Below are 27,419 nucleotides of genomic sequence, written 5' to 3'. Positions count from 1 at the left end.
GATATCAGAGAAAGGGCATATATACATTAAGAAAACCACTTTCTCAAAGAGACTGGAAATTCTTTTAGGGATAGCATCATATAACCTGGGAAGCACTGTTTGAATCCAGGTACATTTTCTTGTAAGCTGTAACTTTAACTCAAAACCAAATTTTATTCCCTTCTATTTACAGATAGAGGCCTTGGGGTCCTTGGTGGGGAAATTGCCAACAGCAACCTCTTAATCCATAGGCCAAACCAAGGACAGTTTCCCTTTCTTCTTTCAATTCAGAGGGTCGTGCTCCCCCCCTGTTTCATCAAAAAAAAAAAAAAAATGTGAGAAGTAAATGAATTGTTCATAGGTAGCATTAGGAATATAACAATAAGGAAGAGAAATAACTACACCAAGTATTGTACCTGGGACCATTGCTAATACAAAGCCTTACTAGCTTTAAGATCTTGGCTGTACATGATAAATTAGGAGTGGCTTTTGAAAGCTTTGGGCATTCAAGTTGCTTAATTTTTTCATTTTATAAAGGAGAGGTTGGGACAGTAAATACCTATTTCTGGAGGCTCTGCAGTAAGAGGTCAGTTGGTGTGAAATGAATTCTTAAGGGGAAGATTACTCACAGGTAAAGCTTGAAGACTTCGCACTCTTTCCTCCCACCAGGCGTTTCGTGCTTCTTGATCCTGTGTGGGCCTCAGAGCCCCCAGGGTGGATGTCTCCCTGAGGGGACTGGGCCTGCTGGACTTCTCTCAGTTCCCTGCAATGAAAGGGAGAAAAAGCAAAGGTTACTTGATCCCCAATTAAAGATATTTATGATCAAAACATAAAACTGTTTCTTTTTTTAGTATTCACAGTAACAAGCCTGAGCTATACACAGAATAGACAATTCAATTCCTATGATAGTCTTAAAAACTGGTTGACCCACATACCATTGCATATGGTAGGTTTAGCTTCCAAGACCCCACTGATTGGAGCACAAATGGATTTTAAAATTTAAAAAATTAAGTGAACGACTTTTCAGGCTGTATGTGAAAGGTACAGAGGTCAACAAACCACAGCCTCTGGGTCACATATAGCCTGTCACTTGTATTTTTAAATAAAGTCTTATTGGAATACAGCCACTTGTTGATACATTGTCTATGGCTGCTTTCACACTATATCAGCAGAGTTCAAACATTACAGCAGAAAGCATAAGTCCCACAAAGCATAAAATATTTACTATCTACCAAGGGTCCTCAAACTACAGCCCACGGGCCACATGCAGCCCACCGAGGACATTTATCCGGCCCGCCGGGTGTTTTTGCTGCCGCTGCTTGTCCTGCTTAGCAGCCGACTGGTCCCGCGGGGGCCCACAGTGCACATATGTGGAATGTGTGCTGCACTCTCCAATGGCCCTCCAACAGTCTGAGGGACAGTGAACTGGCCTCCTGTTTAAAAATTTTGAGGACCCCTGATTCCAGCCTTTTACAAAGCAATTTTGCTAACCTCTGGTCTAGACCATTTCAAGATACCATCTGCCCCATCTCTGCTATGGGTGCCCATCACTAGTACTGGCTGATGGCAGTTACTTGTGCCTATGTAGCTGGCTTCACAGAATGTACACACCACTCTCTAAGAGGTACTTATATTGTTGTGAACAACATATATATAAGTCTAGTATTTTGTACTTTATTTCAATGGCATTCGAAACTAGAGCAGAAAATATCAAGTGGCTCTTTAGGAAGAAGTACCTGACTAAAGGCTGAGAGACTCTGAAACTTATTACCAAGCAATTAGTTTGGGGACTTTTCAAGCTAATGTTTCCAAGATAGATTGTGTGTCCAAGAGAAGTGAGACCTCTAAGCATATTTTAGACAAAGACTATTTTTTATTTCCTTCTTTTGTATTTAACCATGCACAGTATATGTAATAATCACTTTTAAATGCCTTCAGAACACTGCTCAACATTACTACCTGACCTCTTTCCCAACTCCTTCCCATCTAATTAATTCCCATTTTTAATGAAAGAATGGATTAATAAGTAAATACATGCACAAATACAAGCCTACATTAATATGATCAGATTGCTTTCTTTGCTCCGAAAAATACCTCTTCCTCTAAACATGTACAAGGACAGTATGTCTGCCTGCCCCTGAAACTTAATGGGTTTCTAAAATAGGTTCCTACCACCTAATACGGTTATATTAGGTGATCATCCACCAGGGTTAGATGCCTACTGTCACTCGATCTTAAATGTTCTTTACCAGTTATATTTCTTTATATTCCTCACTCTTGCTTCCTTTGCATTAACTGGAATTTTCTCTCTCAAGCAGCTTAGTCATAGAGCCTCCCAGTTCCATGCTACAAAGAGCTTCAGTCTGCCAATCTTTTTGTGAGCAGGGACCTATGTAGTATAGTGGTGAATATATAAACTTGAATCCATATAGAAGACACATTAGATCAGTTATGTTAATATCATTGTGAATAGTACACAATAGATTCTTTCTTGTCCCATCATCTAAAAACTACCTTTCCAGTGTGGCTGTCTTGAATTTTTCCAAATTCAGCTGCTCCTGGAGCTCTTCAGCTTTCCCCAGGGAGGGCCGGAGAACTCGACTTCTAGACAGAGCTACTGCAGAAGGTCTCTCTCCTGGATCAGGGTGGATCATATTCTGATGGCATAGAGCCAAAAGGAAGAAAACAGCAGCTTCATTACTGGGAAAAATCTTCCCACTCAAGCCAACTCCAACCCAGCTTTTTCTGATGAATTTTCTAAAACTCTGCTTGCCCTTTGTACAGAGGGAAGATATAAAACTTAGCTCCACCTTGGACAGGAAGATTGTCCATGTCTGGTAGCATCAATTGTCCACACCCATGACTTGTCTTTAAATATTATGTTTTATAGTTGGCTGGACGATTAGCTACTCTAATACCTTAATTTCAAAGTAGGACAGAACTGAGACCCTAGATAAAAAATCACTTGTCCAAGTTATTTAGAAGGGCCAAGACCAAAACCTGTTTACTTAACTCTTAGTTTAGCTTACTTCCTATTATATCATGCTGCTTTTTCACATAATAACTCACCATGACAGTATTTCTAAAGCATTTATCTCAAGGTATAGGATATATCTATAGCCTAAGATGATTTGACTATAATGGAAAATACCTAATTTTATACAAGTAACAATGTCATAAAATGAAAAAAAAACAACACTGAACCTTCTTCTCTACCATTTAGTTTGTGAACTTTCCTGAAGCTCAGTTTCCCTTTCCTGAAATTTGACATAATGACACACCTTCTGAGACTATTGTTAGAATTAAGTGACTTAATATATGTATTGTCTAGCACAAGGCCAGCATTTACATACTCAGTAAGTATCAACAAAATCTAAGAGTGGTTTACACTTAAAAATAGATGATTAGACAATGAAAAAAAGACCACTATGAGGAAGGGTTTGCCTCTTTTCAAGAATGCAAAAGTAGTCAGGAAAAAGGACAGGTTTGTAACTATATTTGAAGTTTCTAGGTAAACCATGAAACTCAAATCTAATCTCTAAGTGAGTAGATATTTCTAAAGCTATTTTAGGGATCCTAACCAATCCTGTTCCCTAAGCCATGAAGTCATACATACATTTTATTTTCTTGGTATAATTATAAGCTGGACAGGGTAAGCTTTTCATATCTTTGTTTCAACATAATATTATGCTTTTCTCATCCCCATACATACTCAAATATCATTAAGTACAAGTAAAGCACTTTTTTTTCTTTTTTTAACTTTCTTTTTTCATCTTTTTCTTTTTTCCTCCCACCCTTCCCAGAATTGGCATTATGCCTTTTTTCTGATAGCTCACATAATTGTTGGTGTTGTCAGATATCAATAAAGTAGCTTATACCTTCTTATATACAATAGAAATTCATTCTTTTAGTAATATCATCATTGTTACCATTAACAATAGTTAAAACCCTCAAGTAGAGCAGAAAGATCAGTTTTGATCTTGGAGTTAACTAAGTAACAACTGGGAATACAGGAGTCAAAGAGCTGCCCTGAGCCTTGGTTTCCTCAACTACAGAATAAGATACTACCTGCCCATTTTACAGGGTTGTTATGAAAGGCAAATGAAAAATTGTAACAAGATTTTTGAACTATGAATTAAAAGGTTTATGATATTTTCTAAGTTTCCTTGAGTTATTTTCAATCTGTCCTGTATCTTTTCTGTGCTTCCTAGTAACGGTTCCTTTTTCTTTCTGTGAATGACACTACCAACATCTCCCATTTTCCTTTCCCCAACTACTTGACATCACACATTTTAAAAAATAGGCATTTCATCTTTTCTTTATCTCATAAGAGATATCACCTTGAGCAGACTGTGAAAGTCTTTTGAGAGTTCCTGAGGAATGTCGGGAAAATTACCCTCTCGGATACGGTGCCATGCATCACCATTGGTGGGTAATGACTCAGCTCCTGCAGCCATTGCAATTGTTAATCCCAAGGCAAATATGTCTGCTTTGGGAAGGTGCTGATAATCCTTCAAAAGAGAAGACAGGAAGGCCAGTTAGTATGCCAAGCAGATTGAGTGTCGACTAAACTACAACTGATAGGAAAGGTTCATTTGACTGCATGTAAGCTCTAAACAGACACTGTGGGCAAAGTTACATTCACTGCAGTTAGTGACTTATTTCTAGAGAAGATAAACAGAACACAAATCACCTGATTAACATTGCTGTGCCCTGAAGAGTCTAAGTCAGAATCTTAGTGCCATTTTGCTCTGTCAGGCTCAAAAAAGCTTGGTGAATAGATTGGCTGATCACAGTAAGGAAAGACTCATTTTTTTTTTTCCTAATTATCACCCAGGAGGAAGTTATATCCTTCCTAGGCCTAACTCAGCAGAGATTGCAGAAGATGGGCAATGACTGACAGTTATTTCAATGACCAGAGCAGGTAGTGCTATCTGAAGGATAGCATGATAAATATGGATTAGGGCCAATATGGACTTGAGAAAAAGGGTTAGTAGTTAGTCCATGAGGTTAGGAATTCTAAGAAATATTAGAAACAGTAAAGGACCTTTAGAAAGAACAGTGTAAATATTGATTCATTCATCTTTGATTGAGCCAACTTTCCTCATACATTTTTTGGAAGAGTTTATCTCTGGTCTCTATTCTGAATGGGGAAAGATAAGTTTAAGTTATTATGTAAATATACACTTCTCATTTTTTGCACTGTGAGCCTTCATTTGAGAGTCAAAAGGTTCAGTGAATTACAGGACACCCTCTATTTCCCTAATCTGTACCTCTTGCAAAATCTCCTTAGCCAGGAAGCGACTGTCTCCTTCTTCTACTTTGGGTTCGCTTATTGATGTCACATGACCCAGGTCACCTAAAGAAAGATAAGAAAAAACAAAAGAGAAAAAAGAAATAGAGCTCTTTAAAAGTATGTCTTTATCTCCTCAAAGTAGAGGAGGAAACAAAAAATAGTAATTAAAAAGTTTTAAAAAAAATGTCTTTCTTAAAACTGGAATAAATGAGTCATTATTATAAGTTTTATAGGATAATAGTATACTGATAGGTATATAAGGCAAGCTCACCAATTTTGTATATCACATTGGCAGACAGAAACCAATCAGCTTCATTTTCAGCTTCTTCTAAGACTCCAGGGGAGTCACCTTGCATCCTGTGGCAAATGAAGATGTTACCTGAAAAATTACAGAATAGCAGTAAATAATGATTCCTAAGTTTTTTCACCTCAAAGATTCTTTTCTATATTTGACATTTAACTTCCCTCCTTTCTTCCTCTGTGTGAACACGGCAAGACTACTAAGGTTTCTTTTTATATTTGAAATCTCTCACACATCACTTCTGAGCAGCCAGTGATTGCTAACACCTATTTAAGTTAAACTGACACCATTTGTTCCCCACACTCTGGAGAAGCTGGTGGCAAGATACGGTTGTCTCAAAATTAACAAATACCACATAATAATGAGAATTTGTCCTTGGGTTTCACACCAATGATTGATAAAGCCATTCATTTCTGCTTACTTTATCAATGCTGAATTAGAGTATAGAACTAGTAGTAAAATAATTAGGATGTAGCCAACATGCTATCACTTACCTATGTGGTAAATTAAATACCTAATTCTATATTTTGTCCTCACTATATAGGCAAGATTTTTTTCCCTCTCTGTCCTTTGGGCCAAAGGGGGAAGTGGTTAAAGCTGTTAAACTCATTTTTTTCAGGAGAAACAAGTGGAAGAAAGGGATTCTGCTAACAAATACTATCTTTGACACTTGATATACACACAGGCAGAGATTTTAATGATGGTATGGAAACAAAAAAATATGGCAAGAAGAGCTGAAGGGAATCATACTGACTGGGTTTAATGTCCATGTGCACCATGCCAGCTTTGTGGATATACTTAAGTCCGAGAGAAATCTGTAGAAGTATATCCTTGAGTTTTGGCTCTTGGAAATGATTACCAGACTTGGCGTTTTCAGCTATAGCACCTTGCAAGCTCCCACCTGGGAAAGAACAAAGAATAGCCTCACAGAATTGGGGGAAAGATGTGAGTCTTACAGATGAGAACATAGTAAATACAACTGGCCCTCTATATTCTCAGGGGACTGGTTCCAGGACACCTCATTCCCCACAGATACAATCCAAGAATGCTCAAGTCCCTTATATAAAATGACATCATACTATATTCAATAAATTCATCATAAATGACTTCAATCCAACAAGTCTAGACTAGTTCAGTGTCTCTGCAAAGCATAATAATATCTTCCCCTATCTATACCACAGGCATACTGGAAAGAATTACAGAGCTTTTAAAGAAGAAAATGCCAGTACCTCATGTATCCAATAGTATATGGCCCTACTGCTTCAAGTATGTGCCAACTAAAAGTTTTAAAGTTTTACTTAATTATTAATCAGATGGCCAATCAGGCCTAGTCATATGGCTACCATTAGTAGAAATGATTAATCCCACATCAGTGTCAGGCTACTTTATAGGCTGTTAGTAATTTTAATGTAACTGATGCTAAGTCCAATTTAATTAAAAAATAAATCATAAAGTCAGAACATTTAATGGTTGCTGACCCAAGGAAAATATAAATACTCTATATGCACCTAAATCTTCTTTGAGCTACACTATTTGTACATGAACTGCAGACTGTCTTGACTTATCATCATCACCAACAAAAAAAATAGGTTCATATAACTACTTGATATTGATTCTAAGGTATTGGAATGCTTCTGAACACTTCATTAATTAGCACTTGTTGTCAGGTTCTTCAAATTATAGAGTCCCAGCTCTCACTGACAGTTACAAAGCCCATAGAGTTCCACCCTTCAAGTACATATCAGAACAATAGGATCTGAGAGAGTAATGAAATTTTTGAGAAAATCAGTATTTAAAAATGTCCTGTACAAAATTGAATTTAAAGATTTATCTCTCATGCTAAAATAACTAAGTTCAGATGGGAAAACATTCAGCCCCTTTCAGAAACACAGGGAGGGCAACAGTAATGTTATTTTTCTGGGAGTCTTCTTAGAAAATAATTTACATACTACCTAAGTACTACATACTTATTAATTAGAAAGAAGGAATAAGGAAAGAGAACATTTTAGAGTTTGTTAAAAACAAAGTCACTCCAAGACAAAGTTTGTAGGTGAGGCTATGGGGTGTTGTCAACAGGAAAGAGGAAGGCTGTATCCACTGGAACTCTTGATTCCCTACTAGCTTGGTTGTTCCTTAAAGGCAGGAACCACATCTAATCCATCTTCGCTCTCAAGGTCTGGCATGCAATGTTTTCTGAATGGAATGCTTATCTTGGCAACAGAGAGGAAAGAAAGAATAAGTCAAGGACCCCTTAAAAGGGGAAGGAAAGCATCCTGGAAGTACTTAGGAATTTTTAATATGTTCTTTTGGATTATAAACAGAGATATTTCTAATCCTCTGAAGAGCCAGAGGTATTTGGTAAGGACAACTAAACCAGTGCCAGCATTACTTTTAAATATCTAGAAGCTATGTAAGTAAGATTAAAGTTAGCCAAGTAATAGTTAACAATAGAACTGAAAGGTACTCATTTACACATAAGTGTTAGATATCTTGATTTTGCTATAGCTAAAGCTGATTGTCTGCCTCTTACAGAAGAGTTTAATGAAGTGCTGTTTAGTAAACAGCATCAGTAAGGAAGTGTTTATAGACATAGGAATACTGAATGAACTGTGAGCTTCATCCCTACTCATCCCATCAGCCACACTGGAGCCTTAACTCCATAACCCAAGGTACTACACCTGGAGATGGCTACTGTCATTGTAACCACTGTACCCAAGGAGGAAACATCTGGCTAATGGAAGGCTCTTCTCAAGCCATCTTTGTGAGTTTCTACCTTAAAATAGTAAAATAATAACTTTACCCAATTGACGGAAAGGAAAAAAACCTTAAGAATATAGCTTTTTTTCCTCTCTGCTAATGTGGCCTACCAGATAACAAAATAAAGAAATGCTTTCTAAAAATAAAATGTAAAGTAGATCAGTAATTCAACATTCTCACAATATTTTATGTTACTATCTGTAACACAAGCATACTTTTCTGTTGGTAAACTTGTTTCTTGTTTGGTAGAAAAATATAACTAATATTCATGGTTTTCCACAGAGGACACTGACTTCTGGATGTCACATCATCCAGACAAGTGTAAGGACCACCATCCTGAGCATGATTGATACAACCTTCAGTGACAGAAGCTATCACAAGAAAATACTGCCTTTAGGGAGAGATTAATAGTCCAATCCTGGATCAGAATCCTAGAGGTTGCAGAACCAACCCACTACTGGATATCCTTTCATATTTCTGAGGCTGACCCAGAGGTAACTTGTAGGGAATCTTGGCAAGAGTGGGGAGGAGGGAACATTCAACTGGTTCTGAGTTCAGGAGTACAGTAGGGAAAATAAGATGACTACTCGTCTCTAACAATAGTCATCTAACTTATAACCTAGGTTTCTAAATCATCTAATTTATAATCTAAGCTAAAATCATAACTGTACAGGTTTCAACCTGACTGCTATGATAAGCTAGGGAAAAGGGTAGATGTGGAGAGAGAAGGGCATGAGGAGGAATAGGTAAGATGGTGGGTCTAAATAAAGGATGGTAAGTCCAAAGTATTTGTAAGGTAGCAGAGTAGCTAATGCCTCATTCCTTTACTCCCTTCTCCCCTCCATCTCTTACCCCCCACACACACACACCACCCTTTGGTATTATCTTTTTTTTTTTTTTTTTTTTTTTTTGAGACAGAGTCTCACTTTGTTACCCAGGCTAGAGTGAGTGCCATGGCGTCAGCCTAGCTGACAGCAACCTCAAACTCCTGAGCTCAAGCGATTCTGCTGCCTCAGCCTTCCCGAGTAGCTGGGACTACAGGCATGCACCACCATGCCCGGCTAATTTTTTCTATATATATTAGTTGGCCAATTAATTTCTTTCTGTTTATAGTAGAGACGGGGTCTCGCTCTTGCTCAGGCTGGTTTCGAACTCCTGACCTTGAGCAATCCGCCCGCCTCGGCCTCCCAGAGAGCTAGGATTACAGGCGTGAGCCACCGCGCCCGGCCTCTTTCTTTGTTAGTAGCTAAAAGTCATGTAAACAAAACCAGTCTTCCTCATAGAAGAAGGAAAAATAATAGTGAATCTCAGGTTGCAATAAGAGGTGATTAGAAGAGCAGACGATTAAAGAAAAGGCTCAACATCTCAACCATAAGTATAAGGAAAGGATCCATTTTTTCTCCAGAGAGACATTAGAAAAAAGTATTTGGGGTAAGCTTATGAGAGGGAAGAAAACCTACCGAGTTCACAGGTAAGCTACAAGGAAATCTGTTTATAAGGAAACAAGAGAAATGCCAAATAATTATTTTGTAGGATGTGTGTACCATTTTCTATATTTCTAGCATTTCATGTTATTTACTTACCTATTTGTTTGCTTATTTATATAATGATGCAGTTTTAACACTATCCTCAAAGCCAGACTGGACATAAATACTCAGGGCCATCTGGTGTTTGTAAGTATTATGAAAAGACAGACTGTACTATTAAAGAAACTTATGTTGTAAGCTATTTTTCTATTTAAAAAACAAATAAACAAACAAAAACTCAGGGTGGTTGTGCATGAAGGAGAAGGGTGTTGTTATCAACAATTTCTGTAGCCAGATTATGGATTGCTACTCCTAAAATAAAGGCAAGCTTCTATTCAATTTATAGCACTTTATTATATCACCACTGAGCATTTTGATGAAAATTATTTCCAAAACTAAACACGTAACTGCTGTTCTGTTGACCCTTGATCATAGATTAGAAATATGTTAAACCAAAGGATACTCTTTTTTATCTAAAGCAGCCCAGAGAACAGTGTTACTGGTTACTATGTATGTATGGTTCTGAAGTCTCAGAAGAATATGTTTGAAGTCACCAGGTTTCAGTCTCAGCTCCCTGGGCCCCATGCCCTTACTCTGGTGAGAACACAAAAGCTCAAAGGTAAGCAGCAGCAAGAAGCATGAACAAACCACCAACTCAAGAATCCACTTGAAAAATCAATCAGAAGTTGTCTATACACCAAATCAATGCATGATGAAGAAAGTTTACCTCCCATCTCCCAAAAAGTGATAGGGACCATGGCTTATATCTTTCAGAATACCTAGTAAATGGTAAAAGGATGATTTACCATTAAATCACTAAGGTAAAAGTTTTCTCTGTAAGTGTTAAGTGGGAGTGGAGTGATAGCTTCTATGTATCAGCTACACACCAGCTTTGAAGGAAATACATAATATATGAGCCTGGAAATTTCTTTTCAATTCATTTTTTCCAGCTCTCTGCTTCCAAGTAAGACTATAATACAGACTTTTTAGGTAAAACTCTGCTATACTTGGCACAAATGTGAGGAGGTGGCAAAGTTTATCTCCCTCCCAGTAGATATCAGCCCACCTACTTACCATTGCAGTATTCATTCTGAATGATCATGTGGTCGTCTTCTGCCCATGAGGAGTAGTAACGCACCACGTGGGGGTGATGACCAAGCACTGCGTGAGCATAAACTTCATGCAAAGCCAAATTCCTAAGAGACAGAAAAGTATTGAAAGGGAGAGGGGGGGAAATCAAGATAATATATATAAACATTTTTAAAAGACAGGATATTATTAACAATGGCAAAACATTTATCAAGTGCTCACTGCTTTCTTACTATTTTATCTCATTTAATCTTCATAGTTACTTGGTAAGATACATTGGGAAAGACGAAGACCCTAGAAAGCAAGTGGCCCAAAGTCAAACTGGTAGTAGTAGACCTAAGACCAGAACTTTTGTCAGCCTGATACCAAAGCCTGCAATTTTTTTTATTTTAATGGAGCATTTGTAAAGAGGAGCCTTAGGTGGTTATGCCTCAACAACAGACATGCTTCAGGTCCTAATTTCATTGTATCAAAATAAAAACACCTTAACAGGCTTAACAAGAAGGCCACCACACATGTGGTTGTGGATATTGTGATGGGCCTGTGATCTTCTCTTTGAAGCCTAGACAGTAGTTAGAGTCGATGATCAACTCAAGCCGGGTGTGGTGGCTCACGCCTGTAATCCTAGCACTCTGGGAGGCTGAGGCAGGCGGATTGCTCAAGGTCAGGAGTTCGAAACCAGCCTGAGCGAGACCCCGTCTCTACTATAAGTAGAAAGAAATTAATTGGCCAACTAATATATATAGAAAAAATTAGCCGGGCATGGTGGCGCATGCCTGTAGTCCCAGCTACTTGGGAGGCTGAGGCAGAAGGATTGCTTGAGCCCAGGAGTTTGAGGTTGCTGTCAGCTAGGCTGACGCCATGGCACTCACTCTAGCCTGGGCAACAAAGTGAGACTCTGTGTCAAAAAAAAAAAAAAAAAAATGTTCAACTCAGCCAATATCATATAGTCATAGGAACAACCTTGGGGAGAGAGAGAGATTCATTATGGGATGGGAAAGCCCAACACAAGGAAAGCAAAATAGAGTACTTCATGAATTTCAGTATAAATAAAAAATTTTTAAGCCTATAGTTTCAGATTCCACATGTTAAGTATTTTACCGGAAGGTAAAAAACACTGGCTGAATCTGAAAATGTGTGTTTTCCTTGTGATCAAGGAAGAACGTTGGAAAAGTTAGTTCTGGGAATGGAATATAAACTTCTGTTAATAATTTTTCCTTGCATTGTAGTCTCTGAAACTGGACTATTGAATTCATTAATACCAAGTAAAGAAAAACCGGTGAGTTAACTTCCTTCTTGGCAATATTTCTGATGAACTAAACAGACATCAGAAGACCATTCCATAAAGCTATTCATTTTTAAAAGGCAGTAGGACCAGCAGTAGAAAGTAAAAGCCAAGATCCACAAAAAATATAACATGATCTGAAAGGATCAAGTTATGTTTTAGGAAATAATCTATCACTGATCTGGAAAACTCAGAAAGGTTATGAATGTGAGACAATATACAATGAGTGAGTTGATTTTTTAAAAAGCAAGCAAAATGTTTCTAATGACATCAGTGCTATTATTTAAAATATTTTGATAAGAACCAGCTGTCCAAACCCAAGCTTGTACTTCTAGTACATTTCAAAAGTACTCACTCATTTGATAATTCTGCAAAAGATTTCATAGAGCGCTTTATTGCATAAACACATCCATCCAGCCTCTTAATGCACTTGTAGACTGTACCAAATTCACCAACCCCAATTTTTTCTACCTCCAAGAATTCTTTTTCATAGCGGGAAGCCATGTTGGTTTCTCGTAGAACACATCTCTAAAATATTTTAATAAAAACAAAATTAGAATAATTCTAACACTATGAGCAATAAAATTGAACCATATTGTATTCCTAACTTTATCTAAGGTTTCAAAAAAACTTCTGAGGCAAATGCAATGAATTCTGTGTCAATGTTTATGGCAGTAAGAATCTCCCCAATTGCTGAGTACCTTCTGTGTTCTCTGTAACCTTCCATACAACTCTATACCAACCTTTCTCTCATATATTTTTCAATATTATTTTCTCTATCATACTGTTCTTCTCTGTATGTTCCTACAGGGGACATATCTTCTCACATCCAGAGCTACTGTCCTCAGAATGGGTGGGAGCAGGGGGAGCATGTTTTTTGTGTTTGTTTTTTTTTTGTTGTTGTTGTTTTTCAAAGACCTCCCTTCTCTACTTATCACAAAGTTTAGGTGCTAATGTTTCCATCTCAAGTTGAATAAACATACTTTTTGTTTTCCCCAAAATTTTAGTCTAGGGAACAAAATTGTCAACTTGATTAGTTCAGAATGTGTGCTCAGGTAAAGCGACCCCTCCCCCTACTAGCCAACTAGCAACATCACTCATTGCCCAGCTAGTGTAATAAATAATCCCAGGCAAATCATTGAACTCCTAAAAGAGTTTTCTCCTCTGTTAGATGAAGATCATAGCAATAATCCTCAGAGTTCTTTTACATATTATATGAGAATATACATTGTAGGTCTTTTAATATTATAATATACATCATATTACATACGTTTTATGTAATATATATTAGTATAATGCCAAGCACATAGTAAATTCTCAGTAAACTATTGTGACCAAAATCTCCATAAATGTATATGAATCTAAATCCAAGGAGATTTCTCTCTCCCAATGTCATCTTTTCCCAGTGTCCCAATTAGGAATATTTTTCTTCTTCTAAGCTTATGAGTATGAAAAATCTTGGTTCTTACTACCTCTTCATTTTCAACATCTAATTCCAATCCAAGATCTATTCCAAAGCAAGATGTATAATTTTCAGTGCCCTTAGCCAGTCTCAAGCTCTGTTTCTTCCATGTCTGAATTTGCTGCCTTTCCAATTCCTCTAACAGTAAGAGGTATTTTTGCAAAATAATACCATAATATTAGAGATACCTAATTGTTTCCCATGAGAAATTCAAGCTTCTGATAAGAGGCCTCAAGGCCTTCTACCAGTCCCATACCTACTACCTTACCACCCTCCCCTCAGATGGTAAAGAAACCAGTGTGCCATCCACATCCTTCCCTGGCCACTCACCAGCCTACCCTACTCCTCTCATACATGAAACCCATTTTCCTGCCTTCACAGCATTAAAAGTTATTTATTTCCTTCACCTAGAATTATCTTAATGTATTATCTCTTCTATTCAAGTCTGGCTTCCTACTATAAGTATTTTTATTAAACCTCCATATAGACTTTAAATATACACATGAGTATTTATATATACATTACACATATGTACATACACATATACCTACAAATACATACAACTTATAACTTCACATTTGTGTAGAGATTGTTTTCAAATTTGAAAGGTCTTAGCTCCTCTTGGGCAGTAACTTTCATGTAGATTTTTTTCATTAAAGGGTCTAACTAAATACAATGCTTTGCACATATTGAATAGTCAATAAATGTTCTTGGCATTTCTTCTGAAACCAAGAGATAAGCTATAAAATAAGTCAGGAATAAAATCCAAAGGTAAATAGCAAAAGCATAAATCAGAAACATTTGCATATGAAAGAAAGCCTAAGCCAGTGGCTTTCTTCCCTAGGATGTTTACAATAGCCAAGTGCTAACATTTTAACATATTAACACATTTTTGCAAATAAAATAAAACTTTCTTCAGAAAACTTTAGAAATTTGAAGGAAAAACAAACTTTAAGTTTCCACCATTCAAAGACATTAAAACAAAAGTGATAATACTTCCATCTAATTAATTCTGTGATCAATGTGTCATACAGAGTTGTGATCATTCAACATATAAATTTTTGAGTCTTTTTGTACACTGAATATTGAATATGGGCAAGTTTTCATGATATTGTAAACATCTTAGTTTACAATATCCACTGATTTAAAACTAGGGGGGGACATGGGCAATATATGTAACCTTAACACTTGTACCCTCATAATACACTAAAATTTTAAAAAATGCTTAAAAATAAATAAATAAAACTATAATTAACTCTTAGTCATTCTTCAATTATCAGGCATTTAGCCCCTCCTTTTTTTTTTTTTTTTTTTTTTGCTATTACAGTAACATCTCTGGAGATAATATTTACAGTATTGTTTTCTCAAGTTAGATTATCAAATGAGGGATAGTAGATCAGAGATTGTGAACATTATAAAAATAAATACTGGCATACTTAAGAGTTAAAGTTTTACATATAAATGTCTGGCTCTATGCCCTTTTTTTCCATTCCATTTTTCCATTTTGAGACTGAAAATATCTCGATTTTCCTTTCACTTCTCTACTCCAGGAGTTTCTACAGATCAAATATAGAAGCAGAAATCTTTAAAAATAATCTAAGGGTAATGATTCAGCAATATACGTATCAGACATTGCCTGGCAAAGTAAGAACTAGCTAAGAATATAGACCCCGACTGGAGTCCAGACAAATTCAGCTGCAGTTGTAAAGCATTTGTAAAGCTACAGAGAGAGAGAGAGTGTGTGTGTGTGAGATAGAGCATGCACACGCAAGCAAAAGTGAGAGAACGTGGAGGAGAGAGGGAAAGAGGAAGGGGGAAAATGGGAGAGGGACCAGAGGAGGGAGGCAAAGGGGCCAGGGATGGAGAGAAGAAGATAAAATGCCTATGTTGTGACAACTAGACCAAAGAACCATGCTCACCTTGGCAGGCAGCCCTTGTTCGTCCTTGGATTCCTCTGGACCAGATTCCTCACTTAAGGAAAAAAAAAAGTTACATCAATGTATGATTAACATTTATTGAGCCTGGTACTATGCTAGGTTCTGGGGTTATAAAACTAAATAAGACAATTCCTTCCTCTCTTCAATTATATTTGGATTCAGGGATAACCAGCAAATTTCAATATGAGAACCTAGGAGAAGAACCTAGGAGAAGCTATCAAGGATACCATGGACAGCACCCAGTTAATTATTCTGGGTAAAAAGCCTTCCCAGAAAAGAGGATACATAAACTAAGATGCTGAGAATGAGTAGAAACTAGCTAAGGTAAAGGAGGGTTTTAGGCAAGTAGAACACCATGTGTTAAGCTGGAGGAAAGAGAGTACAGAATGTATGTGTAACTCTTAAGCTGAGATTATCCTCACATGAGGAAACCAAGGCATAAAGAGGTTAAATAACTCTAGGTGATACAATGAAGCAAGTGGTAGAACTGGATGTGGATCCAGGTCTGATGCTAAGGCATTTGCTCTTCACTGCCACACTACACTCTCCCAATACCACCCCCAGTCCCCAGAATTTAGCTTTGTACTCAGTTCACAGGTAGACTATAAGTAGAGCAGAATCAGCTCTAACCCTGGCTAAGATATTTTCAGTTACTTTTCAATAAGCTGAAGTCACTGACAAACATCCTCTTTGACATGAGTAGTTGTATTCTGGATCCTTAACCAAGATTTTGGCCAGCTATAGATTTTTCTTTTCAAGAAGTACAAGGTAAAAATGGCAAACAGAGGGCACTACATTCATGGAAATAAACTAATGTTGGATATTTGTGACTTAAATGTAATACTTCATATCTCCATTCTAATACTTTATAAAATACCACCACAATGAGGGAGAAAGTACCCTTTCAGGACCACTAAGTGAGGTTACTGAAGTTACCACTTTCATTGCCTTTTTTTGTTTGTTTGTTTTTGCTGGCTTCAGTTAGGATTCTAATTGTTTACAAAGACTCCTAAAGAGTTAAAACCAGGGCCGGGCATGGTGGCTCAGGCCTGTAATCTTAGCACTCTGGGAGGAGGCCGAGGCGGGCGGATTGCTGGAGGTCAGGAGTTCCAAACCAGCCTGAGCAAGAGCGAGACCCGTCTCTACTATAAATAGAAAGAAATTAATTGGCCAACTAATATATATAGAAAAAATTAGCTGGGCATGGTGGCTCATGCCTGTAGTTCCAGCTTCTTGGGAGGCTGAGGCAGCAGGATTGCTGGAGCCCAGGAGTTTGAGGTTGTTGTGAGCTAGGGTGACGCCACGGCACTCACTCTAGCCTGGGCAACAAAGCAAGACTCTGTCTCAAAAAAAAAAAAGAGCTAAAACCAATAGAATTCTTGGTAACCAAAGTAGGCGGGTGTACTTATGCTACAGTCCTGTTTATTTAAGTAAGATTCAGCAGCTGATGCCACGGCACTCTAGCCCGAGCAACAGAGTGAGACTCTGTCTCAAAAAAAAAAGTAAGATTCAGCAGATAGTGTTGAGAAAACCTATTCTGGCCACAGACTGGTTAATACATAATCATTGATTCCAAAGAAATAACATAACACAGTCAGTGCTCTGCAAAGCTGCTATTATTAGCAGTCCATTTGTTTTACTGAGTACATTTGAACATAAATGGCTGCCCCATTTGAGAGGTGCTACCCATCTATAAAAAAGTCTTGAAGAGACATAGTAAAGGAGTGTCCCAGAGTAACATGCACAATCCTTATTTGGATGATTTCTACCATTTAGTGGCCTGTGTGGAATAGTGCAGTTTGGCTATCTATTGTTTAGCACCTCTGGAAGGAACACTAACTTTTTCCCTTCAGCCAGCCTTCCATCACCCGCAGAGAAGTTCAATTCCTTGCTCTATAGCTTTTATCACCACACAAGCTAGACTCAAAGCAGCAATATACCCTTTGAAGTGTGAACTACACCTTCCCCAACTGCTAGCCTCATATTAACCAGGGGAGACCCCTCGAATGCAATTTTATTGCCCATTTAACATCCTAATGGAAGTTGGAGATCTATTGTTTACTCTGTCCTGATCTTTTATAGAGAAGACATCTACAGTATACATCAGAATGGAAAGATGTTAGAATCTCTGTGCCAAAGCAGGTTAAAAATCAACATTGACATTTAGGGTGGGGAGAATATGTGAACATACCAATTTCATTCAAATAGAATTCTTTTAATCTTACTTTAACTCTTCACTCTTACTCTTTGACTATAGTAAGGTGGGTTCTCAAAGGTCATGAGCAACAGTACACTTACAGATCTCCTCGGATTTTCCTCTTGCCGCTGGATTGAAGGAGTAATTTTCTATAGGACTCTGGAGTGAAGGGATTAATATTGACCAGAGCCAATGAGGCCATCTCATTCCTGAGGGGAACAGGTGTGAGCTTCAAATGCTTAGAGCCTTTGGAAGTAAGCTTCCCTGCTGGAGAAATTGCCAAGTGGCTCAGTGTGCTCTGAATGAGGAGGACAAAAGGCAAGTCAGAAGAAGGTTAGTAAAAACAGCTCTGTATCGATTAGCTAGTTTAATATTTGAGCCAAAGAATGTTATTGCTAAAAGGGGCCTGAGAAGTTACCTGGTTCAGTGCAAACTAGTTGCATTGTAACTAGACTTCTTGTGAAAACTACAGAATCTCAGTCTCTGCCTCTAGCTGTTGATTCATGAGTCAACACAGGAATCTGTACTTTTGTTAAGCTCCACCCTTTTTCCCTGGGCAGTACTGCTAGATCGCTATGAAAACCACCAATTATAGTCTTACCTTCAGTTTTTAAAGATGAGATATTTAAGTTTAGACAAACAAAAATGACTATATAGAAGACCTGGTCCCCTGGTCCTTAGCTTCTCTCAGTTTATACTCTAACTTACCCCTAATTATTCATTCAGATATTTGTTTGGTGCCTACTAAGTAGCAGATGCAGTAGATACTGAGTGATACAGAGATAAAGTCCAGTTCTTAAGGAATACATAGTCCATTAGTCAGAAGTTTAGTATTTCAGAAATAACCACTTTGTAAGGGAAAGATTTCATGTACTATCTAAATGTGAAAAAAAAAGTTTTTGATTTCATTTAAAATATAGCATTAAATAAGAAGACCTCCATGAAATGGGATAAAAAGATTGAAAAACAGTACTCTAAAATAACCCTTTAAGATTCAGGGCTTTGCAGAAGCTATAATAGCTATCAACAAACAGACATATGTGCCGGAGTACAGAAAGAGGACATAGGCCTAAACCTAACCAGAACTAAACCAAAGGGCAAAGGGAAAAGCCAAATAATCCTGAGACAGCAGAATGCCATTATGGCCCAAGTGCCAAGGGCCAGAGGAATACCTGTGTTATAGATTTTAGGAGTACAATAGCCCACATGGGGCCATGATGGAACCACACAGCTACTCATTGCACTGTGGGACTCTTTCTAAAAGAATTCCATTGGCTGGGCGTGGTGGCTCACGCCTGTAATCCTAGCACTCTGAAGCGGATGGATCGCTCAAGATCAGGAGTTCAAAACCAGCCTAAGCAAAAGTGAGACCCCGTCTCTACTAAAAATAGAAAGAAATTAATTGGCCAACTAAAAATATATAGAAAAAATTAGCCGGGCATGGTGGTGCATGCCTGTAGTTCCAGGTACTCAGGAGGCTGAGGCAGAAGGATCACTTGAGCCCAGGAGTTTGAGGTTGCTGTGAGCTAGGTTGATGCCACAGCACTCTAGCCCAGGCAACAAAGTGAGACTCTGTCTCAAAAAAAAATAATAATAAAAAAATAATTCCATTGTTTTGATACTCTCTGCCCATGACTTTTCAGTGTAGAAGCAAAAACCAGACTATAATATGATTCATTAAATAATGTGAGTCTACAGAGAATGAATATTGGGCTTATCAATACTCAATAAATGATTGAATAAACAACAACAAAAAAAGGAAGCTATAGAGTACACATAGTAGCCTAACTTTTTAAGTGAAGAAAAAAATTCCATTGCCAAAGTAAAGGGTTTTACATAAGTCTTGGATATCACAGGGTGAACAATCCAGGGGGCGATCAGCAGACAAAGCCCTCACTGACAAACTCTCAATTTTCCTGTGAGTTTATCATAAGGACTGAATGAGTATTGGTTCAAAATAAGCAAAACTACATAATGATATTTATCAGTTATTAATGTAATTAGGAAATGAACTTAGAATTATAGTAAATCATTCTCTGAGAATTATTTTTCTGTAATGCTAATTATCTTATGGAAAGTAAAACACATCTGTCACATACGAAAGTAGGGTACCTACACCTGGAATGCTGCACATAGTTCTGGTTGCCACACCTCAAGGAAAACACAAGGGGCCTAGAAAATGTTTGGATGAAAAGAAAGAAAAGTATTTTCCTATGAGACAACATCTGAATTTCTAGTCTGGAAATACGAAGGCCAACGATCTGTGAGCTCTGTTTATGATGTGGGGAAGGATCTTATATTAATATGGACCTATGGCCAGAATAGTACAAATATGGGTAATCTTTCTGAAATCTAAAAGAACATAGTTTGAGGCAAGAAATATGAAAGGAAGTTCTTCCTGGAAGTAAAGCAGATTGAAATTTCTGGAAAGATGACACAAGTTGGGGATATAAATGTGCTTCAAAGAGTGTAGATAATTCCATAAGTTGCAGCTCTAGCACAGGTGATGATCAAAGGAGATAAGGGAAATTTGGGAGATAGCTTGACTTCTGAAAATGGTCAGGGGAAAAGGCAACCTTCCACAAAGAGACAGGTTCATAGTATCTTGGAACTAGGAAGGACTTTAAAGGCACAATTGGTACAATCAGTCCCCTGTTGCATGGATCCTTTCTACAATGTTCCTACCAAGTGGTCATCAACTAGTGTTCATCTAGCCACAGGGATCTTACTACCTCCTAAAGATGTTCTTCTGTCTCTAGATAATTCTTCCAGGAAGTCCTTATGGTGAACTGAAATCTATTTCACATAATTTCTGGTTCTGTCCCCTGCACAAGGCTGAATTAAGCCAATTATTCTTTCTTATATAGCCTTGTCTTCAGCATAACAATCATCATCAGCCTAGCCTCTCTCCTCGGATTTTGATCCAAATTACATTTTCATGAGGTATATACTTTCTCAATTATTTTTCCAGTTTTCCTCCCAAGCCTTGTTCTCTGCCTATCCCTTAATCTTGGCATTATCCAAGATTTCTAATTTTGTCACTTTTCTTATTCTAGCACTCAGACTACATGTTCTTATTCCCACCCATGCCTTCAACAGCTTCCTAAAAAGAAATATTGTATACTAATAATAGATATTCAAAGATGAATATCTCTAAATGTGGATATCCAAATATGGGTTTCTAGCTTTGATTTTCTTCCCATTTATCCAATTATGTACACCACATTTCTGCTTTTTTCCAAACCTATACACCCTCAGGTATCACCTGTCTTGATTCAAGATACCATCTTCTCAGTCAACCAAGCAAGAGACATTAGTCATCCCAGATTCCTCCTTTTTGTCTAACCCCTCCATGAAGTCAGTTACTAATCCCCAAACATCTCTCTGTTTTCCCTTCTCCATTCTCAATGGAACTATTGTGAGTAGTACCCTGCCTCCAGGCTCTCTCCTGCTCCATTCCATCCTATATGCAAAAGTCATTTTTCAAAAATGCCCCTACTCAAAACCATTTAATGGTTCTCTCAACACTTGGAGTATAAAATCTTGATCTAGCTTCTGCCTGCCTACTCTAGCCACATCTCCTGCACACTCTCACATATAAACCCCGTCACACCAAATAACATGCAGTTTCCCAAGTACAGCATGCTCTTTCCCCTCCATAACTTGGTGGATGCTTTTCTCTTTGCCTGGAGTTCCCACTCCCTTCTTTCCCTACTAACTCCAAATCATTCTTTTAGAATTTTCTGCAAGATGGCGGACGAGAAACACCACCAGAGTGTCTCTGCAGAAAAGACAGATTCTAGCAGAAATTAGAAAAAAGAAGCAAGACGACGAGCATACAGCAGACGAGGGCCAGAAGGAGGGGTACCTGAGACCCCAGGAGACTCCACGGGAGGAGGCTGCGGAGGAGAACTGGAAGCTGAGACCACCTGAGCAGCCCAGAGACCAGCGGGAAGGGTAGGTGGATAAGTCACCTTTCCCCTCCCCTGCATTTGGAACTGCTGGTGGGCTCCCCAGCGGGTGGAGAGACCTATGGACACCAGTCCAGAGACGGCCACCGCCAGCTAGTGGTGAGCCTGTAGCGGACACGGCACCAGACTCCCAAATCCCTCGGGGCACCTCCATGTGCACAGACCCAAGCCGCGTGGCAGACACCATATTGCCTCCTCTTCCCCTCCGCCGACCCTACCCGCGGCTGCCCAGAGAGACAATACAGCCACCAGCCAGAGGCACCTCCAGAGAACTGGACCTTCCCTTTTGGGACCCTACAGCTGACTAAGGGGAACTCAGACTGTAAGCTCCCTATCCACCAGCCTTCCCAGGTGCTGCTGGCATGGTGATCCCAGGAGAACGGTGCCGACTCAGACGCTGAGAGACACAGATCCAGCTTGGGCTCCCTGTGGGTGAATTGGGACCAGAACTCCTTTCCCTGGTGGGGATACAGTTTGAACGCTGGGACCCAGAGGTCAGACCTGCAGACCAGATCCCATGCACCTAGGTCTAGCATTGCCGAGGACACAGAAGGGATATACGTGAACAGCCTACTGAGGTGTTTGTGCCTTAAGGGGCAGATCAGCATCCTAGAGGGCAACCCTCCTCCCAAAAGGAGGCCATATGCCCAGCCCAGGTAGTGTTCCTGGGCAGGGAACCTCCCCGCCGGCATCACAGTCCGGGGAGGCCTGGTGGCGTGTGGTCTGGCCTGCTGGCAGAGGCCAAGGAGTAGCTGCGGAGTTGGGGAGGGTGGAAAGAAGCGAAGCCCGCTAGAGACTGCGGCTCTCAGACAGCCCCACCCCCACACACAGACTTTCTGGCTGAGCTGGACCATTCCAGCCCCACCCTGACAGCTTTTCCTGGAAGCAGAGAACAGAACTTTGACCCCTGCTAATGGCATTGGTGGTGCCTGAGGGCAGGCTTACCCAACCCAGCTCTGCCCAGAACAAGAGCTGATAACAGGACACAAAAACAACAGCATAGCCTGTTCCTCCAAGCAAGTGCCACCTACTGACAGGGACGGCATCCTGCACAGCCTTTTCACGGCACCCACTGACTCATTATACAGGGAGTGGTCGAATCTCACCCACAGATACCACCTAACGGCTCAGAAACTAAACAAGGCATGTGAATACCCAAACAAAAACCTAAAGGAAGGAAACTACAACTGATCGACATGGGAAGAAATCAGCGAAGGAACTCAGGAAATATGAAGAACCAAGCGGAAAACACCCCCAAAGAGGAGCACCAGCCCCCTAAAACGTCCACCAACCCAAATCAGGCAACCAAAATGACAGAAGAGGAATTTCGTATGTGGATCATAAGAACACTCACCGACCTCCAACAACAACTCAATAACCAACACAAAGAAACCACAAAAAGCCTCCAGGACCTAGAAGAAAAGTTCACTAAAGAAATAGACACAATGAAGAAAAGTTTAACCGAACTCCTGGAAATGAAAACTCAATACAGGGAACTACAAAATACAGTGGAAAGTCTCAAGAACAGGGTAGATCAAACAGAAGAAAGAATCTCAGAGCTTGAAGATAACACCCCGCAACTAAATAAAACCGTAAAAGAGATAGAGCAGAGAAACAAGAGAAAAGAGCAAAGCCTATAAGAGATATGGGATTATGTGAAGAAACCTAATGTCAGGGTCATAGGGTTACCAGAAAGGGAAGAAGACAACACTCAAGGGTTGGACAAGCTATTTGAAGATAATAGAGGAAAATTTCCCAGGCCTTGCTCAAAATCTCGATATACAAGTTCAAGAAGCTCAGAGGACCCCTGGGAGATTCAATGCAAACAGGAAGACGTCACTACATGCAATCATCAGACTGACCAAAATAACAACTAAAGAGGCCCTTCTAAGAGCTATAAGACAAAAGAAGCAAGTGACATACAAGGGAAAGCCAATTCAAATAACACCAGACTTCTCTAATGAGACTTTACAAGCAAGGAGAGACTGGGGCCCCATTCTCACTCTTCTGAAACAAAACAATGCCCAGCCTAGAATCTTATTCCCTGCAAAACTAAGCCTCATATATGAAGGAGAAATTAAGACATTCTCAGACAAGCAAAGTCTCAGAGAATTCACCAAGACAAGACCAGCCCTACAAGAAGTACTCAAAACAGTGTTACGCATAGAACACTATAATAAAAACTCACGAATATAAAAACAACCAAAACCCAAAGATATTAAAGGCCAGATATTACAATGGCTCAAGAGAGAAATCAAAGCAACAACATCCGACCCAACAGAATGAACAGTAATCTACCTTACCTATCAGTTCTCTCAATAAATGTGAAGGGCTTACACTCTCCACTCAAGAGACATAGGCTGGCTGAATGGATAAGAAAATACAGGCCAAGTATATGCTGTCTTCAGGAAACACATCTAACCTGCAAGGATGCATATAGACTAAAAGTAAAGGGTGGAGATCAGTATTCCAGGCAAGTGGAAGCCAAAAGAAGGCTGGCGTGGCAGTTCTAATTTCAGACGATTTAGTTTTTAAACCAACAAAAGTAGTGAAAGACAAAGAGGGTCATTATATAATGGTGAAGGGCACACTTCAACAAGAAGAGATAACAATATTAAATATATATGCACCCAACTTAGGTGCATCCAGTTTCATAAAGCAAACCTTACTGGAGCTAAGCAAATGGATTAATAGCAACTCCATAATCACCAGAGATTTCAATACCCCACTGACGGCACAAGACAGACCTTCCAAACAGAAAATTAATAAAGAAATAATGGACTTAAACAAAACCCTGGAACAACTGGGTCTGACTGACATCTATAGGACATTCTACCCAAAATCCACTGAATATACATTCTTCTCATCAGCTCACGGGACATTCTCCAAGATTGACCATATCCTAGGACACAAAGTAAATCTCAAGAAATTTAAAAAAATAGAAATCATACCATGTACCTTCTCAGATCACAGTGGAATAAAAGTAGAAATCAACCCTAAAAGAAACTCACATTTCTACATAAAAACGTGGAAATTAAACAACCTCCTACTAAATGATTACTTCATAAATGAAGAAATCAAGATGGAAATAAAAAAATTCTATGAAGAAAATGACAATGGAGAGACAAGTTATCAAATCCTCTGGGACATAGCTAAAGCAGTTCTGAGAGGAAAGTTTATCTCCATAAATGCCTATAACCAAAAGACAAAAGGATCACAAATAGACAATCTAACGAAATGACTCAAAAAGCTGGAAAAAGAAGAACAGACCAACCCCAAACCCAGCAGAAGAAGTGAAATCAACAAGATCAAATCAGAACTAAACGAAATTGAAAACAGGAAAGCTATTCAGGAAATTAATAAAACAAAAAGTTGGTTCTTTGAAAAAATAAACAAAACTGACACACCATTGGCTAAGCTAACGAAAAGCAGAAAAGAGAAATCTCTAATAAGCTCCATCAGGAACAAAAAAGGAGATATCACAACTGATCCCAAAGAGATACAAGTTATAATTTATACAGTAATAGGGTATTGGGCAGGTGTGAGGGGGGCGGATATATACATATATAATGAGTGAGATGTGCACCATCTGGGGGATTGTCATGCTGGAGACTCAGACTTGTGGGGGGAGGGGAGGGAATGGGCATTTATTGAAACCTTAAAATCTGTACCCCCATAATATGCTGAAATAAACAAAAATAAAGAATTTTCTCAAACATTACTTTCTTTAGAAAGTCTTCCTTGATATTTTGCACCTTAATTCCTAATTTCATCTCATCATGCTCCACCATTCCTCCAGCACACATGATCTGAACTTCATTGTTTTGGTTGTTTATCTTTGTTCATTTTGGGGGCACTTTATGAAGGCAGTGAATTGGTTGTGTCAGCAGAGAGTCTGCTAACTCATCAAGGTGTTCAGTTAAGCGATGATTGATCGAATGAATGGAGTGTACATACTATGTCATGTTTTCTTTTCTGGGTACTCTTAGAGCCACTTTCTCTTAGCCCATTCTCCACCATATATCAAAACTGTACCCACTTTCATTGTCCTTTTTAGGCTTCCTTCACCTCTATTTCTTTCCTGATCACTCCACTGAGAGAGAATCCGCCCAAAGAACTCTGACCACTCTTGAAGCATTTATCACATAGTATCTATTGGCAAAACTCCTCTCTGCTAGATTGTAAGCTCTTTGAGGGAATAGACTGTGTTTTATGCTCCTTACCTACAGTGGGTTCTCATAAAATAAATGGAGGATTGATCAGTTGATATCATGACCACGGAAAGACCTGCAGATGGACACCTGAGCATATTAGTTTGTCTACAGTTCAGACAAGTTTAGTGTTTCCTGGTAGACTTGGTACCCACACTCAGCAGGTACTAAAGAGACCCACTGACAATGACTGTGCTGCAATCAGGGTCACAGATGTTATGATGATGATCTTAAGTACCTCAAGCTGAGCCAGCAGGAAGCAGAGATAATTCCTATCTTAGGAAGTACACACCCTGGCACCAGAGTTTACTAGAGGTAACACTGCCCCAATCCTGGCTTAATTAATAATATGATTGATATAACAGGAGGCCAATCCCAGCAAGAATAAAGTGATATGCTTACTATTAGGAACCTTTGCTTCTTTGTCATTTGCTCAGTTTAAAGTGTCAACAAGTTTCCTCTTTGCTCCCGTATAATAGAAGAGACTGTGTTTCATTAGAACAAGGAAGGGAAAGGAGTTTCTTCTAGGAAGAGCAGCAGCAAAGAGTTATGTGTATGTTCAAGTAGTGAATGTGGACATTCTTATATTAGGAAATATCAGTAAATAATCATACAAAAATAGAGCCAGTTGGTGTAATGGAAAGAATAGACTAAACTCAAAAGATCAGGTTTCTGGTCTTATCTCTGCCAATGGCTGAACTATAAGATAGTTTATCTCTTGGGGTGCTTATCTCAAATGTAAAGTACACAGGTGGGGCTCTAGACCTTCCAGTTCAATACTCTTTAGGAACGTTTTTATACCCAAGATTTGTTTGTGGCCAATAGCAAATAGTTAACTGGCACCAATGGTTTTATGAAGACAACTGGCAAGACATATATTTCTTGTTTTCTGGTAACTTTAAGCTCTTGTTCATTGTCACCAATAAATATGTAGTCAAGGATATATGCAGCCTGTGAGGTAAATCTATCACATGCAAGTGAGTGTTTCTCTAACAGCTGGACTGAAGGAAAACAGAGCTCAGCAACTTGGGTCCCTCTTTCCCCGCAACTTACTTACTTTGGGAGTAGAGGGGCTGTCACCATGTGGCAGCTTGCTCCTTTTATCTGGTTGGCCTGGTGTCTCAGGACATGTGAGAGGGTGGGACTCTGGAGTCTTCAAAATCTGCTCTGGACTTTCTTTATCTTTTTCCTGAGATGTGTCAAGTTCACGTCCAGAAAAGGGAGTCCTGGGTGGTGTGAGCTTTGCCTCCAAGTCCTGAGCTTCACTCTTCTCTGGAGTTTGGTTCTCTGGAGTTTGGGCCTCGCTGCTCTCTTGTGCTTCCTTCTGCCCTTCATTCTCAGTCTCTTCTTCAACACAGGAAAAGTTTAATTTCTGCCTCAGTTCTTTGTTAGTATCTTTGTCATCCAT

At 39.0% G+C, this 27,419-nt stretch overlaps 1 protein-coding gene across 1 annotated transcript; it reads right to left on the bottom strand.

Moving 5' to 3' along the window:
- Positions 1-600: 600 nt before the first annotated feature.
- On the bottom strand, positions 601-27,419 carry WEE2 (WEE2 oocyte meiosis inhibiting kinase). Its single transcript, XM_012768036.2, has 11 exons — positions 27,069-27,419; positions 17,931-18,127; positions 15,615-15,666; positions 12,589-12,761; positions 10,934-11,055; positions 6,331-6,477; positions 5,547-5,654; positions 5,253-5,338; positions 4,320-4,490; positions 2,494-2,636; positions 601-742 (listed from the first exon to the last, which is right to left on the bottom strand). The coding sequence occupies exons 1-11, from the start codon at positions 27,417-27,419 to the stop codon at positions 601-603; spliced, it is 1,692 nt and encodes a 563-aa protein (XP_012623490.1).

The sequence above is a fragment of the Microcebus murinus genome, chromosome 9, assembly GCF_040939455.1.
Source record: "Microcebus murinus isolate Inina chromosome 9, M.murinus_Inina_mat1.0, whole genome shotgun sequence".
NCBI classification, from domain to species: domain Eukaryota; kingdom Metazoa; phylum Chordata; class Mammalia; order Primates; family Cheirogaleidae; genus Microcebus; species Microcebus murinus.
This window is presented reverse-complemented; position numbering and strand designations above follow the sequence as displayed.

Excerpts from the sequence above, each read along its gene's own strand:
- WEE2 (XM_012768036.2), bottom strand. The coding sequence starts at position 27,419 with ATGGATGACAAAGATACTAACAAAGAACTGAGGCAGAAATTAAACTTT. Across the intron at positions 18,128-27,068 it reads ACAGCCCCTCTACTCCCAAA|AGCACACTGAGCCACTTGGC; the intron begins GTAAGTAAGTTG and ends CTCCTCATTCAG. Across the intron at positions 11,056-12,588 it reads TTTGCAGAATTATCAAATGA|GAATTTGGCTTTGCATGAAG; the intron begins GTGAGTACTTTT and ends TCTGTCTCTTAG.